Raw genomic sequence first — 17,971 nt, forward strand, 5'->3', positions numbered from 1 at the left:
CTACGTATCCTGGCTCAGACATCGCGTAGAGTGGGAGTGAGTATGTTTTCGGCCGCTTTTAGCAAAAATGTCATCAATATCACCGCGGGGACACCCAAAAATGGACTCTCACACATTGTACCCCCTTGTGGGGAATCGAACTCCAGGTTTCGCCCGCCATGACGACCGAACGCTTTAACCATAATGTTACCCCACCGACTCTGACATGGGTAGACATGACGAATACCCTAGATATGAAATGTCATCTACTGGATGATGAGAGTACCGTGCATTTATGTTTGCGAGTACTGGATCTCTCTAATGGAAGCCGCTTCCAATAAACGGAAGTATGGTCATCCCCACATCTGTCTCAATTAAATTCTTAATTTACATAGGTAAGCCCTAACGTTGCCTTTCAAATGGCTTTTCTTGTTCCAAACTACCTGAAATATGTTCTGGTGTTGTGGTGGTGAACTCAAAAAGTACAAACACATAGGTATAAACATATCAACAGTATACTCCATTTACGTATTTACACAGAGACATATTACACACACACGTCCATATGCCGCAACACATGCTCGGTTGTAGAAACGATCAAACGCCGTAATTTCTCCAAGACAGAGCTTTATTCAAAACTTACCTGACGACTGTTCTGGTGTTGTGGCAGTGACAGCTGCAGGAGGTGTTTTAGAACAGAAAGTTAGAAAACCTCAACATGCCGAAAGGTGGAAACTGTGTATAACATATAGTCACTGTATTCATTTGCATAACTCTGCATTGTTTGTTAAAGTAGCTCATTAAAACTGTTAATTCTGTAACCTTTATATCTTTGCTGTCTGATACCAACGTTTTGCACCCTAAGGATTTCTGGTAGACGTCTGGTTGTAACTTAAATTCAACACGTTACACAATGCACTGTTTTCCAGTAGGGACAGTTAATCGACGTAATGGTATCACTGTTGTCAGACTGGTTCGTTTGATCATATGTGAAGCCCACCTGAATGAGTGGGAGTGAGTAAGTTAATGAGTTAAGATTTATACTCACATCGGCAATATTTCAGCCATATCGTGATTTTAACAAGTTACAGTGAGCGAATGAGTTTAGTTTTAATCGGCACTCAAAGCAATATTGCAGCTATATGGCGGTGGTCTGTTAAAAATCGAGTCTGAACCAGACAATCCAGTGATCAACAGCATGAGCATCGATCTGCGCAATTGGGAACCGATGACATGTGTCGACTAAGTCAGCGAGCCTGACCAATTGATCCTGTTAGTCGCCTCTCTACGACAAGCATGGGTTACTGAAGGCCAATTCTAACCCGGACCTTTAACGGGTTTAACAAATTACAAATTCATAATGTAAATGCAATTGAATTATATGAAAAACATGTCGACGAAGGGCAGTAAAATAACTAGATTATCACAGATAGAGATCTTAAACAAGCATGTAATGTAAAATTAATCAAGTTTATGAACAATACAATATAAAGAACGGGCTAGAGATCACCAGCAACTGAAACTAGTTACCATACTAGGGGACCACGGGAACTACAGTACCTTTGCTACCTGCACGGACCCTAGCTGGATTTACACCATCCCTTCAGTCACTGGTGATTGTAGTGAAATTTAGCCATTATTTAAAAACATCAAATATCAAACTTCGTAGGTTTAAATAATTTTACGATACTTTTTAACCCACCTCGAGGATACAGCCTCTGACCATACAATTCAATCTCTACATATATTAAAATCAACTATCTAAACAATGTAAACAAATATCAATTAATTCAAGTTCTTTTAAAAAATCCAAGGATTAAAATGAGGAGCAATATTTTTAAAAAGATCCTTCATTGTTTTTACATCGAACTATTTTTCCTTTGTGATGGAAAATTGAAACCTACCTGAAGACACTGTCGTCGTTGCTGTTGTTGTAGTCGTGATTGTCTCAAGGGACGTTCCTTTGAACAGAAGAAGAGAAATACAATGCATTGATTGATAGATTACTTCACGCATGATTTAAATATAACCGTTCCTTGTGTATCATATAATCATTTTCAGGTAAATGTCATTTCGAAAACCAATAGCATGGGATGATGAGGTTCCTATTTCACAACGTCAGCTGTTTGTATATTGTATGCATGGAATGTCCCAAGAGGTTGATAGCTCCTTTGACTCGCATGGGGAGCCTGAAAATGTTTTGGACATGGACATTCACTAGGACATCCGACGAGAATAATGATTGCGCCCTCATATTCTGTACCTACTTCGTGTTTACCTACATGGTGTTTCAAATGTATTTGATCGTTTCTTTGTGTGTAAGCACTAAGGGACTGGCTGCAACAAGCAACAGGAAATCGTCTGTACATTTGCCAGCAAGACGTCATCCCGCAGCTTACAGATGAGAAATGTCAGTGGTGTGGGAAACGTCAACACTGGGATAATCAACGTTGGACTTATGGCATATTTTCTGATTGAATCGAGGTCCATTGTTGACTACCATGTCCGAAGAAATCGAGTTTTGTTCTGGAATCACGGTGATGTGGGCTAAACTGCGTTGCATATTGTCCATGGCTGAGTCAGACAGGTCAATACTACCGCACAACATAATAGCAGCACCATTTTTTCAAGATGATAATGCACGTGTCAACCTTGCCAGGATTGAGACCAAATTCCGTCCAGCCATCACAAGTCATGTTGAAAACTCCTGACTTTTTCTCCGTTGAACAAGCCGAGGAGGTATGTGGCAATCGTCAACGTAAAAATCCTACAATCACCCTCCGTATTTCAAATCTATTTCTGTATTGCCGATTGCACGGTTCTTGTTTAATGTTTTTTCTGTCCTTCGATGCCATCATAATTTCAATACATATGAATATACTTAGCTTTTCGCCGTGTTTAGCAGTGCTTCCAAAATATGACTGCTCAACACACCTGAAAAGGGCCTCTTAAATTGTCCCAGTGTTGGAAACCGAGTCCGTTCCTTCGGAATGGTGAGCGAACCACTACTGCTGGACTCGTATTAGACTAACCTGCGCAGTACGTGTACGCGTTTGTGACAAGTAGGCGGGGCAGGGAATCTAGACGAATACACTTGGTTGCTGCAGGTAGATCGGCGATTAAGCACGTGCGATACATGCTGACCGTGGATTGAACTCAATACCGCTACTGTTTAACACGTGTCTGGTAGAGCGATTCAGTTCAGCAAGACACCATCTCGACACGAGTCAAATGTTGAATGTTTGCAGATTTTAATTAATTTAACAAGTCCAAGTTAGGGAAGCAAGGGCAAGTTGTTCATTCTCAGGCAAGGGAGTTAGCCTACAATGTTATTATTTACATGGAAAAGACGTGTGCAACCAAAGTAGACGCTATATCGAAAACTAGCAATGGTACTGGTCTTTCCAAGGCAATTTTAAAATGTATTAAAGCGGAAGGTCATAGGGGTGCGAGTAGGCCTGCTATTATTAGTCCAACAAAGTTACGCAAACCCAAGACTTCCAAGCACAAACTTGATGATTTTGACCGGTGTGCAGTCCGTCAATTTGTACAAAGGTTATATGGAGTACAAAAGCAACTGCCTACTCTAGATATGATATATGATATGGCAAGAAGTCAATTGCATTACCAGGGTTCAGAGGAAAGTTTTCGAAAAAAATGAAAGACATGGGGTTTAGGTGGCGAAAACGCAGTCAGATTGTAAGGTTTTAATGGAACGGAAAGACATCGTTGCAAAGCGCATGGAATACTTACCTGCAATAAAAATGTCTGGCAAAATCCAACAAATTGGGCACCGTCTATAGAGTAGACACTTTGTTGAAAAACAACATGGCCATGATGTACTACGTCTTCCTCCTTAGCACGCAGAACTGAACCCAATTGAGTTGATTTGGGCCAATGTAAAAAATTATGTTGCTAAAGAAAACTTTTGCAGTTCACAAAACTTCGCGAAGAGTACCATAAACGAGAAAATGTCTGCAATCGGTGCCAAGGAATGGTCCGAATGTTGTAAACATGTTTAAATCATTGAAGATGGCTACTAGCAACGGAAATTGCAGTAGAATAAGAATTTGACAGAATCTTGATTCAAGTAGGACTGGCAAGTGATAAAGACACAGAGGCCGATTCAGAAAGTGACGACTCAGACCGGAAGTACGCCTAGATCAGTAAATTCCACAATGGATCTATTCGGTATTTGACCCATGTGTGGCGAGGATGCACCAGAATATATGCCGATTATACGTCCGTTTGTAAACATAAAAAAAAATGTTCTTTTCTCTAGCACTTGTGTGGGGTGTTTTGTAAATATTGTTAAATTTGTCTTGGTTCAGTTTCTAAGGATCTTAGTAGATATCATAGGACATAGTATGATATAACAATCAAAACACGATTCGCACGAGGAAATTGAACTTTTCAAGTTTTAGACGACAACGTGTTTCCCTCAAATAGAATGTTCTGGAGGGCGTTCCCATACATGCAGATTGGGGTCAGATCGTGGCTCATCTAGTTGAGGCCACCGTCAGGCGAGTAAAGACTTTATGAAGTCAACAATATTTCAGACGCACCTTCCAACACTGTCTGCACTGCCTGGTCTGCATATATCACTATTTCATGAAGAACAAGTGGTGGTTGGTCGGTGGTGACACGTATGTACTGAACAGCAAACAACCCTTCGCACATCCACGTTGAGGTAGTTCCGGGGATATTCTGGCCGCACAGAAAAGTGTGGGCAGGTTCAAAAGTCGAATATTTGGAGAGAGAAATTGTTCTGTTCTCAGGCGGATTTCGAACTGAAAAACAAGCATTTAAGTAATAAGTGAATAAACCAGTTTTGAAACACCGTTTTAAACAAATACAAATTCAGTTCAATGTGGAAGGAACGGTCAAAGCGAGAACAGACGGTTTCGTCTTTTTTAAAATCCACAATCATTCAATGTAAGAAAAGTACTGAACTTTGAACAGGTATAAAGCTTTTGGCGTCAGGGCCACGTGTGATCTTTGAAATATACGTATGAGACAACAGTGATATTTTTCAACCAGTCTGACTTCCTGCACGATGTACGTTCAAATATACATGGTTATAACGTGGTTTTCGAGTGACAACGTAATATATCTGTTGTGTAGTTTAACCACACGATATACCTGTCTTAACTGCATGACGTCACAACAGAAATAATTCAGTATAATAGTGACGACATTACGGTGAAACATTCGCATGGGCTTTTAGTTGCTGGTGGCTTTTACTTGGACTGACTGAGTGAGTGAGTTGGGTTTTATGCCGCACTCAGCAATATTCCCACTTATATGGTGGCGGTCTGTAAATAATCAAATCTGGACCAGACAATCCAGTGATCAACAGCATGAGCATCGGTCTGCGCAATTGGGAACAGATGACATGTGTCAACCAAGTCAGCGAGCCTGACCACCTGTAAGTCGCCTCTAATGACAGGCATAGTCGCCTTTTGTGGCAAGCATGGGTTGCTGAAGACCAATTCTAACCGGGATTTTCACGGGTTACAGAAGCATGTGTATGGAATAGAGGTACCCATGTTTGGAAATTGGATAAGTATTTCATGGACGTCATAGTAGCCTTCTAAATCAATTTGCCAGTAGGCTTCCCCGGGCAAGGTATAGTTGGACATAAAATATGTATTCCCGTCTCCATCAATCGCCAGTTCAGGCTCATTTCCGGGTAGCGTTGAACTTGTATCCAGTCCTTTACCCGTTAGGATCACTGTAACAACACCGGAAAAGCTATACAGCTATAATGAATGCATACATGAACACAAATTAGGTAGAACTTGTTCAGAACATTTCGCACCACAAACAGCTCATCTAAAGTACATGTACAATTTCGTGAAAAACTAGATTAACAAAGAACGGCAACTGATGTTTCAAGCACTCAAACGTGGACACAGAAACGTATTACTCACATTTATACACTGAAATTTTAGTGAAATTTTGGAGACTTTCGAGAGTTTGTTTCTGTTTTGTTTGTTTGTTGTTTAACGCTGCATTCAGCAATATCCCAGCAATATGGCGACGGTCTGTGAAAATATCAAGCCTGGACCAGACAATCCAGTGATTGACATCATGAACATCGATTTACGCAATTGTGCTACGATGACATGTGTCAACGGGCGTGACAACGTGAGCCTCTTTGGCGCCTCTTACGACAAGCATGGCTTGTTGAAGACCAATTCAAAAACAGCTTATGACAGGTCTCTGTCAAAGGTGTTCCTCATCGTTCGGTTTCCCTGATTGAACGCGTACATGGACACAAATTATGCAGAACTGTTCAGAACATTTTGCACCACAAACATTTTTATCCCCATTTTGGGAATCGCATGGGGAACATCAATGTAGATTCAAACAAACGACTAACATGTTTTCACCTTGGAGCGTTGATGAAAAGGGCCGGTGTAAAAAACGATGGACAAAATATTAATGATTTCAGCAATATTCCAGCAATATCACGGCAGGGGAAAGACAAAATATGTTTCAAACAAAGTACCCACGTGTACTTTACGTGCAGTAAAGCCGGGTCTTTGGCATGACGTGCGAGCTCTTTAACCACTAGGTTACCCAACCGCCCTTAGAGTGACAAGCACGGTCCACATGGTTGTCAAAATATAATAAGGCGCTAATAATCTGTTTGATTGGCATTTGAGAAGTTGGCTAATAATAAGAAAGTATGATATCACTTATAGCTGGAGTGTTCTCATCTGTTGATTTTATCAGTTCATTGTATGCAGATTGGATGAGATATCCCTGATCTCAGTTGACTGAGGGATATACAATGAACTGATAAACAGCTATCATTGCTACTTAGTCTTATCAGCCATGTATATTTTGTATCTGCCTCATGGACTATTGGCTTCTACTTATTGTCACTACATTATTACCACCATCCATTTTTTAGTTGTTAATCTCCTTGATTCTTACCTACATGTTGTTATTACATAATCCCTGTTGTATATAAGTCCGTTCTGTACTGCAGTACTTAACTCTTGCTTGACAACGGTATAAGGATCTATACCGAAATGTCGCATCATATACATTTGTATGATAAAGAAGTTGCATCCATAAAGTATCTTACTTTCCTAAGGCACTAAGAAGTTACTAATTGTCAGAGCAAACATATTGGAACAGTCATCAATATCTTGAGAGATGTACTGTTACCCCGTAAACCTTTTGTAATTTTTGAACCCATGTGGAGAATCGAACCCGGTTCTTATGCGAGACAAGCGAACACTTTAATTACTAGGCTGTGCTACCACCTAAACAGAGACAAGATGTGTGAATGTAGAGATAGGACAGTAACAAACTATGAGTGGGTAACTAATCTTGGAGACATTTAAAGGAAGAAGGTAAAAAGAATAAACATCAATGAAAAAAACTAGTACCGGGGAAAAAAGAGACTGAAGTTATTCGTATATTTACGCATATCGTTTACTTATTAAATATCAGAAGATACTATACCTAATTATATAATATGAACGATTTTTTGAGTGGTTCAGATTACAGGATGTTCTACAGGATACGCTGTGTGCATTTTCCAGAGTATAAACATCAGTCATTACTAGAATAGATACAGACGACAGGCTGCAGCTATTCATAATTATAGTTACACGTATCATTAACTTAATAACTATGTGAAGATATTATACCCGATTATATGACATGACGAATCAGGACGAAGGAGAAATTGAGTTGAAAGGTATGTGAAGAGGCTGTAAGGAGGGGGGGGGGGGGGGTCTCACTTGAAATGGATGATACTTGGAACGTTGACAAGGTTGGGTTTGAGAGAGCGCACAGAAGGGGGGAAAAGGGAATAGGCTAACTTAAAACAAGTGGACAGGGCAAGTCAACACACAGGAATTCCATTCAACAACAACTTCCACAGTATGTCTGTGTACTTTTATGTAACTGTCAGTCAATGAAAAGAAAATACCTTAAAATAATATTAACATAATTTAGAAACTATCTAAAATTTCTATTATTGGTCTGACTGGACTTCAATTTCATATTTGATTGTTGTGATTAACTGACAACGCTGAGTGTACCGTTGGATATGTATCTGTTGTTTGTTTCTATTTTTTTTTCTTTATTTTCAGAACTATAAATTATCAAGATTAAAGATTTGATTCTGAGTATCGAAAAGAAAAACAACAACTGTGGTCTAAATCGGGAGTCATCTCTTCTCTCGTACAGTCTTCGTGATTGATATCTTACTAAGTTTGTCAGTTGGTCTAAAATTATAAAGCTAAAATAGAACGTCTCATTCCTACAAAGGCCTCAGTGGTACAAAGACATACATCCACAAATGTATCAACAATCCACAGGAGTGAGTGAGTGAGTTAATATTTAACGTCACATCGGCAATATCTCAGCCATATCGTGACGAAAACAATTTATACAATATAAAGAGAAAACGTTTTGAAGATTAAAACCTGTCGACGATACTACGTTTAAAATTTGGTAAATTTACATTTTACTTTGAAAGTTTTGGGACTTACGTACCCTCTCAGGAGGACAATAATTTTACAGTACTTTAACCCCCTTTGAGGGTACAGCCACTAACAATCTAAGTTACTAATCTAAATTACGAATCTTTAAATTATGTCTATTTACAAACAAAAAAAATCAGAATTCATCAAACAAATCAATTTCTTTTAAAAAACCAATAATGAAATGATAATTAACATTTGTTAAAATATCCTTCATTGTTTTTACATTGAAATATTTATCCCTTATGATGGAGAATTCAACACAGTCAAGCAGGACATGCTTCACCGTGGTTCTCTCATCACAAAGGATACAAAACGGAGGATCTTCACCTTTTAATAGGTATTTGTGAGTATAACGCGTATGGCCAATGCGACATCGTCGCATAATGACCTCCCCAAATCTGGACTGACAACCGAAGTAGGTGTAACCAATATAAGCTTTTATTTCATGTAATTTGTTAATACCTACTTGGGTGTCCCACTTCTTCTGCTTCAGATCACGGATGTAAGTTCTAATACTAGCTTTGTAATCAGAGTATGGAATAAGAAGTGGTGTCACAGATTTATTGAGTGCTGCCTTAGCAGCAAGATCAGCCATATTATTCCCAGAAATGCCAGCGTGGCTGGGTAACCAACAAAAGACGACGTCGCATTGGCCAGCAGCAAGCTCATTATACAATTCACTAATTTCTATTGAAAGTGGATGTTTACAAGAAATATTTTTAATAACCTGAAGACAACAAAGAGAGTCGGAAAAGATGATGTATGGTATCTATTTACGGTGTTTATTAATATATTTAAGAGCTGTTAATATGACGTTAGCTTCTGCTGTGAAAATAGAGCTGTTATTTGGTAGTCGAGAAGATATTGTTCTGGATCCAATGACAGTGGCACATGCAACCGCACCACCATTCTTGGATCCATCTGTAAATAAGGACTTGTATGTATTATATTTATTTTTTAATTGATTATATTCTTGTTTATATTGTAATTCATTAGTTTCTGCTTTCTTAAACTTAGTCAGTGCGAGGTCAACTTGTAGTCTCACTAACTGCCAAGGAGGAGAAGAAAGAAGACGAGAAGAAGATATATTCTCCAGCTCAATGCCGGCAGCAGAAATGAATGGTTTAAATCTGTGCCCAAGAGGCGGAACAAGAGGAGATTTCTGGTTGTACAAATCCTCATAAAGAGGATTAAAGATACAGTTAAATGCAGGGTTAGACTCGTTAGAATTTAGTTTGGTAATATATTGTAAAGATAATCTAATACGGCGTTGGGAAAGAGAAGGCCCATTTGCCTTGACATAGAAACTATCAACTGGAGAAGTTATAAATGATCCAAGACAAAGTCTTAGACCTTGGTGGTGAACAGAATCAAGTAGTTTAAGGTTGCTTTTGCAGTTGTTTCTGATATCTCTGAAACTCAGGGACATAATTTGCCGATGGTGAATTTTTGGCAAGAGAAGATGGTTCAAAGAATTAAAGGCAAAGGTTCAAAATCTGCTGTTCACCACCTTAAAGGTGGTGATAATTTAATAACTGACAAGTCTAAAATGGCAAATAATATTGGCGAAACTCTTGCCAAAAATTCTTCATCGGCAAATTATGTCCCTGAGTTTCAGAGATATCAGAAACAACAGGAAAAGACAAAACTTAATTTCGAATCAAATAACGGTGAAGATTATAACGAAATGTTTTCATTACATGAGCTACATACTGCTCTTGAGCAAGCTCATGACACTGCAGCGGGTGATGATAATATACATTACCAGCTACTGAAACACTTATCTGAACCATGTCTGATGACACTTTTAGATATATTTGACCAAATATGGACGTCTGGAGAATTTCCTCCTTCGTGGCGTAATGCCATTGTAGTCCCAATACTAAAACCTTGCAGGGATCATACATATCCGTCTAATTACAGACCGATATCTCTAACTGGCTGTGTCTGTAAAACCATGGAACGTGTGGTGAATAATAGATTAACTTGGTAGCTTGAAACCAATTACCTTGTAACAAATATTCAATGTGGTTTCAGGAAAAATCGTAGTACCATTGATCATTTGGTACGATTAGAATCCTTTGTTAAAAATGCTATAGTAAATTAACAACATGCTGTATCAATTTTCTTATTGATACGACCTGGAACATGTCATTTTGATGGATTTACATGAGTTTGGTTTGAGAGGCCGTTTGCCTCTTTTTATATCACAGTTTTTAAAAGACAGGCAATTTCAAGTCCGATTGGGTTCAACCCTGTCTGATCATTATAATCAGGATCAGGGTGTCCCACAAGGCAGTATTTTGACTGTCACACTGTTTAGCATCACGATCAATAGTTTATCAACGGTTTTAAATGATTCAATTGATATATCATTATTTGTGGATGATTTCAATATTTCTTGTCGTGGTAAAAATATGCATACTATTGAACGGCAACTGCAGTTATGTTTAAACAAAATACATAAATGGTGTCTTGAAAACGGCTTTAACGCCATATTAACAGCTCTTAAATATATAAATAGACACCGTGAATATAAACAATACATTAACTTACCAATTCTCTTTCGTGACTTCAGGCTATTAAAAATATTTCTTGTAAACATCCTCTTTCAATAGAAATCATGAAATTGTATAATGAGCTTGCTACTGGCCAATGCGACATCGTCTTTTGTTGGTTACCCAGCAACGTTGGCATTTCTGGGAATAAGATGGCTGATCTTGCTGCTAAGGCAGCACTCAATAAATCTGTGACACCACTTCTTATTCAATACTCTGATTACAAAGCTACCATTGGAACTTACATTCGTGATCTGATGCAGAAGAAGTGGGACAACCAAGTAGGTATTAACAAATTACATGAAATAAAAGCTTATATTGGTTACACCTACTTGGTTTGTCAGTCCAGATTTGAGGAGGTCATTATGCGACGATGTCGCATTGGCCATACACGTTATACTCACAAATACCTATTGAAACGGTGAAGATCCTCCGTTTCGTATCTCTTGTCATGAGAGATCCACGGTCAACCATGTCCTGCTTGACTCCATCATAAGGGATACATATTTCAATGTAAAAACAGTTAAGGATCATTTTACCACTATTAGTTTTCATTTAATTATTGTCTTTTTACAGGAAATTGATTTCATTGATGAATTCTGATTAATGTGTTTTGTAAATAGACATAGTTTAAAGATTCGTAATTGAGATTAGTAGCTTAGACTGTTAGTGGCTGTACCCTCAAAGGGGGTTAAAGTACTGTAAAATTATTGTCCTCCTGAGAGGGTACGTAAGTCCCAAAATTTTCAAAGTAAAATGTAAATTTACCATATTTTAAACGTAGTATCTTTGTTCTTTTAACTGCCAGCTACATTTTCCTACAATCGCCAGCGGCTGAAAGGATGGAGTAAATCCAGCTAGGGTCCATGCAGGTAGCAAAAGTAATGTAAGTCCCCATGGTTCCTAGTATGGTGATCTACCTTCAGTTGTTGGCGATCAAAAGCCCGTGTTTTATACTGTATTGTCCTCTTTAATTAAACTGGTTTAGCTTTGCTCGCTAGTTTTATTCATATCTGTGATTCTCTAGTATTTTTACTGTCCATCGTCGACAGGTTTTAATCTTCAAAACGTTTTCTCTTTATCTTGTATAAGTTGTTTTCGTCACGATATGGCTGAGATATTGCCAATGTGACGTTAAATATTAACTCACTCACTCACTTTAGTGAACTAGGTGCGTGTTTATTGGACTAGCAGTGTGAAGCTCATTCCCTGTGTCCCCGCCGTGATAAGGCTGGAATGTTGCTAAACGCGGCGTAAAACGATACTCAATCACTGACTCATTATTGGACTAACGCTTAATCTCTGAATATATATAATTGGAACAGTAACAAATAAACCCATTTAAATCAAACAGGAGTGAGTGAGTTAAGATTTTAAGTCACATCGGCAATATTTTAGCCATGTCGTGACTACCTACAAACAAGTTATAATTTTACAATAAATATAGGTAAATTATAAAAAGAAAACTGTCAGCGAAGGACAGTAAAACAACTAGGTTATCAAGGATTTAAATTTTAACTAGTAATTTACACTAAAACATTTTAACTATAGATGACAATACAATATAAAAACAGGCTGTATATTGACTGAAGTTAGATCACCATGACAGGGACCATGGGGACTTACAGCACTCGTGGTTCATGCATGGACCCTAGCTGGATTTACATTCCCTTCAGCGGTTAGCAATTCAGATAAATCTAGTCATACATTAAAATAACATATATGCTACGATTAAAAATAGTAGAAGATTTAAATGTACTATGAATGTAATGGGACTTACGTACCCTCTCAGGAGGACAATAATTTTCAATATTTCAACCCCCTTTGAGGGTACAGCCATTAACAATCTCAGTTACTAATCTAAACAACCAATAATAAAATATTTATCTATTTACAAACCATTCATCAAAATTGATGTCACAATTATATTTCTTTTAAAAATTTAACAATTATGAAAATGAACAGTACTAACAAGATCCTTAAAGGTCACATGCAACGTAAAACACAACTCTTTTTTTTGCAGATTCTGATACCTTTCGGTATGGACGTACCGAAACAAATCATCAAAAATGCAAATTCAACTTATAAAGTTGAAAAATAACGCGATGAAAACAAACGCGCGAAATCGTAGTTCAAACGATTCACTAACTTTCCCCCAGCGCTTGGGGGAATTGATGTGGTTTCAACAGCTGGGCTGCGCCCATAGCACATGCGCAGTGAAATACGTACGCGGAGCTTGGAAGCGGGTTGTCCGGTGAATATTAGGTGAAGGCTTTGGTCTGAGCTATTTTTCTAATATTTTGTTGAAATTTCACAGGCGCGAGCTTTTTATATGTTATTACAGTAAATTACCGATTTAACTGTTTATATAATTTCATTTGTCTATTTCACCACACGTTCTTCTTACCAAGTCACTTTCTCAGTTCGATACTTAAAAGCAATGTCATTATTTAGCGTTGACAGAATTTCTAACTGTGATATAGCTATGTCGTTGTCACAGACAAAACTCAAAGTCTGTTTTATTGGCACCTATGTGTCTGCCTGCCCGTCTGCTAATGACAATATTCAATACACAACTTCGATCACTGACCACATGCAATTTGAACTTAACTACTATCAGGCTGTACACCATAAACAATACGCATTGATTTATGGCCCGAGTTCGGTCTCCGTCACATTAGGTAATTACACAGACAGGCATGTGTGATACTTGTACACATGACATGTTATGATGTCTGTTGAATGCAAAATGTTATACACAAAAAATGAGCATGTACACTGAGTCAAAAAAGAAACTTCACATTCTTTCATCAGGGCACTATAAAAGAACAAGAGATGGTAAGATGGTTAAATTGTTATTATTTCATTGCTGAGATCTGTGTGATGTACTCGATACACTGACAGTGCCATAATAAGTTCCATTAGGCTACACCGCCGTTCCAAAACATGGGTATACAGAATGTCAAGTCACAAGAATAAAAATGCGAAATTTCTCAGTTCAATATCGTGTATGGCCGCCACGCGCATTCACCGCTGCCAAACACCGTCTCCTCATCGACTGCCTGATGCTTGTGAACACGTGGTTGGGGATTCTGCGTCATTGCTCTTGCAAGACAGCGCCAAGTTCCTGCAATTTCTGAGGTTGGTTCCTAATACCACGAAGCCTTCTCCCAAGTGCATCCCAAACGTGCTCTATTGGATTAAGGTCAGGGGACCTCGATGGCCAGTCCATGACGTTGATTCCAGGCTTTTGAAGGAAATTTCGTGTCAACATCGCGGTATGCGGCCGAGCATTATCATGCTGGAACTGTAGACCTGCGCCATGAGCCGCCATGAAAGGAACGAGTTCAGGGGTGAGCACCTGGTCGCGGTAAGCAGCAGCTGTGAGGTTTCCACGGATGACCAGAAGTCGGGAACGGTTGTTCCCACAGAAAGTACCCCACACCATGCAACTTCCGCCCCCGAATCTGTCGACTTCCTGTACACAACATTGGGCATACCGTTCACGACGTCGGCTCCAGACTCTATGCCTGCCGTCCGCGAATCTGAGGGTAAACCTGGATTCATCGCTTAAGACGACTCGATTCTAGTCTCTCTGGGTCCATCGGAGGTGACGTTGGGCCCACAGCAGACGTTGACGTTGATGAAACGGCGTCAATATTGGCCCACGATATGGACGTCGAGAATGGAGATTGCAGCCCGCAACCGATTTCGAATGGTCTGTGAGGACAGTCGACCTCTAAACATCTCAGCCCTGGTTCGTGTAGCCGGCAGAAATCTGTCACGTAGGTGACGTAGGACGATTTGACGGTCTTCTGCTCGTGACGTCACACGTGGACGACCCGACCTTGGGTGATCAGAAGTGGTGCAAGTTTGTTGTAGACGACCTCGCAAGTCATACACAGTGCTACGGCTGCATCCCATTGCTCTTGCGACGTCAATAACTGATCTTCCCGCTTGCAACATGCCAACGGCACGTTCACGTTGCACATTTGACAATCGTGGCATTTCAAGTATCGTTAGAACTGTGGTTTGAAAGTGTGTTTTTTTCAATTCTTGGGGCCAATGCAAACACGTTCATATGAAGAAAACTTCGTTGCGAAGATCACGTGATCGACTGCAAGTGCAAAACCTGATTTGGCACTAACGTCATTTGCACGACGAATGGATGAGGTTTGAGTGGGTTTTGCTAACGTTTTTCTAGAGTCGAAAGATAGGGATCCCATTTCGGATACATAGATGTATCATCAGAGAAAAATTATTCATTATTTTTCCAAATTACATTTTGTGAAGTTTCTTTTTTTGACTCAGTATATTTACAAAACCCAACATCTCCATATATACACACACAATGAGCCGTGGGGGCATCTGCAAATGATCCAGCCGTTACACTCGAGTGCACACCCACCTGCTCTGACTGGGTTCGGTATCCCGGCTGCTTCGTTTCTTGGGAAGTAAACCAAGGTACAAAATATTGCACTTTTGATTTGCGATTGTATGCTTATAATTTTGTTTATATGTTTTTTCATAACCAGCAATGTATATTATATGTCATGAATAAGTGAGTGAGTGAGTGAGTTTAGTTTTACGACGCACTCAGCAGTATCCCAGCTATATGGCGGCGGTCTGTAAATAATCGAGTCGGTGACAGCAGAGGCTTTTTCCGCGCAAACGTCGAAGCACTGTATCAGCACCGATAGGTCTGTAGTTAGTCCCAATAGTATAGAGTGCTGTTTCCGTCGCTTTGGGGAAGCGATCCTGCAGATGGTGGCGCACAAACTGTCGGTCTTGACGATCTTGGATGCTGTTAGTGGCCTGATACCACTCCTGCAGTCGGTAGATTGTCCTAACATGAACATTTAAATGATTGGCTACCCTCCGTGCAGTCTGGACAACTTGCAATCGTCCCAAGACTTGGTTCATCTGATCTCTCGTAAGTCAGGCATAATGATTGTGTAAAAAAAAATCACCTGAAAATGATTTCAGGAGAGTTTGGGACTCAGTTTCATTGGTACGGTTGTCACGACATGCACGTGCATTTTCATTTTCACGAATGTCATACAGAATCTTTTACCATGTCTGCCTTTTTCGGTCGATATGCTTTTTCATCAGAAAACACACTGATGCGGGTAATAGCTATGGATTTGAATTGAAAAACAAAACGGTAAACTCATATTAAAAAACACCACCTTGCAAGAACAAATGTTGCATTTGGTTTTATAAAGCGACGTTTCTTTTGTGGTTCAGTATACATGTACATATCGTTTGTGTTTCATAAAAAAACTCAGGTGGTTTAAACGTGTGACTGGTGGTCACATACATCTCACGCTATCACCCTCAGATTTCTCTAGTTAGGGCTGGATTTAATGTCGTCATTGCGACTTCCGATTACAATGCAATTGATGATTTTCTTGAATTACGTACGAAAATATTTATTGATATTTCTGCTGTCAACCTCGGGCGGTGTTTTTATATTTCATAATATTCTGGGCACATCACGGCATCGGGCGTAAAAAAATGGGCTTCAGATTATATACTCTTACGGGAAACCAAAATTCAATCTTGGGCTTTACATTGTAAACCCAAAGTAGTTATCTGTACTAATAATGTCAACTGAAATACAATGTGAGTGTACCATCAAGAGATACTGAACAGCAAAATAAACGCAACTCTTTTTTTTACAAGTTTTTAAATAAAAGACATAAACATGAACGCTTACATTTATGACATTTCATTTTTTTCAGAAGTTGCGTTTCCTTTGCCGTGCAGTATACATTGACAGAAACGATTGTCATAATTATACATATATACCCATTCAGTAACAACTAATAATTTGCTTATCAACTCTGAAGAATTACACCAAACGTAGTGATGAAACTTACTTTGAGTCAGGACGGGAGCCACGCAATATGACAGGCATATGAGAAACTTCATGACTGAATGCGGGACTGTGCATCTTGTGAAGTAGAAGTAGTTTCAGCGATACTTAAGCCATTGAGTATTCTGACGTTTCTAATAAACGCATACAACCTCGTGGCATGGTTTGTCATTTGGGAGAGATTCTTTCATGTCGAAAGAGAAAAATGCTTACGATATCAAACTGATCTTTGAAAACAAAGTCTCTTTTGTCTGTTCAGCTTTCTTCCACTGCATCAAGACGATACTTAACTGCATCAAGGGAATACTGCATCAAGAGAAAACATAATTGTGTTTACAAAAAATATTATACACCACTCAAAGAAAATCGATTCCGAACTAGATCAACTGAAAGAAGAGAAAGTATTTATTGGGTTGAACTCTGCTTAAACGTATGGTCCTCATGGCAACCAATGACAAACCATCAAAGACTGTCGAATGTCAAAACCAAAAGAGACAAACTGTAGGTAAAGATAAAGATCTTGACAGAATGGATAGGAAACTGGCACAGGAAAAATGGTTGCATCAATCAAACAAATACACTGTCTCCACTTTGACGTAAAACATTTTGCACCAGATAAATGCAGCAAATTCCACTGGTGAGAAAAGAACCATTCAGGAGATAAACGTACTGTGTTGGCAAATTAGATTAATGTTAGGCAGAATTGATAGTCTCTAAATTCATTTGGAACCGAACGCGTAGCGTGAGGTTTCAAATGATTAATTTAAATACTATCAATTCTGCCTAACATTCATCTAATTTTCCAACACAATACGTTTATCTCCATTCTACCATAACCGATTTAAAATCGAACTCCTTCCTTCCTCGGAAGACACTGTGAAATCCGGCATGGTGCGAGAGGCGAATTGAACTCGTCTGTGAAGGGAGTGGAAGGTGCCGTTCGTATTGTTTTAAACATTGCAACATATATAATATTTTGTCCAAAGAAAACTAACTACTGCTTATTCAATGCAATAATGTAATAACTTAGAGCTTGGTTTAAA

The 17,971-nt window shown here is 39.0% G+C and overlaps 1 protein-coding gene across 1 annotated transcript; it reads right to left on the minus strand.

Annotated features, from left to right (window-relative positions):
- Window positions 1-1,825: 1,825 nt before the first annotated feature.
- Window positions 1,826-17,021, minus strand: LOC124271503. The gene is made up of 4 exons (XM_046706655.1): window positions 16,933-17,021; window positions 5,525-5,713; window positions 4,545-4,769; window positions 1,826-1,940 (listed from the first exon to the last, which is right to left on the minus strand). Exons 1-4 carry the CDS (start codon window positions 16,982-16,984, stop codon window positions 1,849-1,851), a joined length of 558 nt encoding a protein of 185 aa, XP_046562611.1. The 5' UTR covers window positions 16,985-17,021; the 3' UTR covers window positions 1,826-1,848.
- Window positions 17,022-17,971: the final 950 nt, after the last annotated feature.

Source organism: Haliotis rubra, unplaced genomic scaffold (genome assembly GCF_003918875.1).
Source record: "Haliotis rubra isolate DU_JTF1 unplaced genomic scaffold, ASM391887v1 Scf1607, whole genome shotgun sequence".
NCBI lineage: Eukaryota > Metazoa > Mollusca > Gastropoda > Lepetellida > Haliotidae > Haliotis > Haliotis rubra.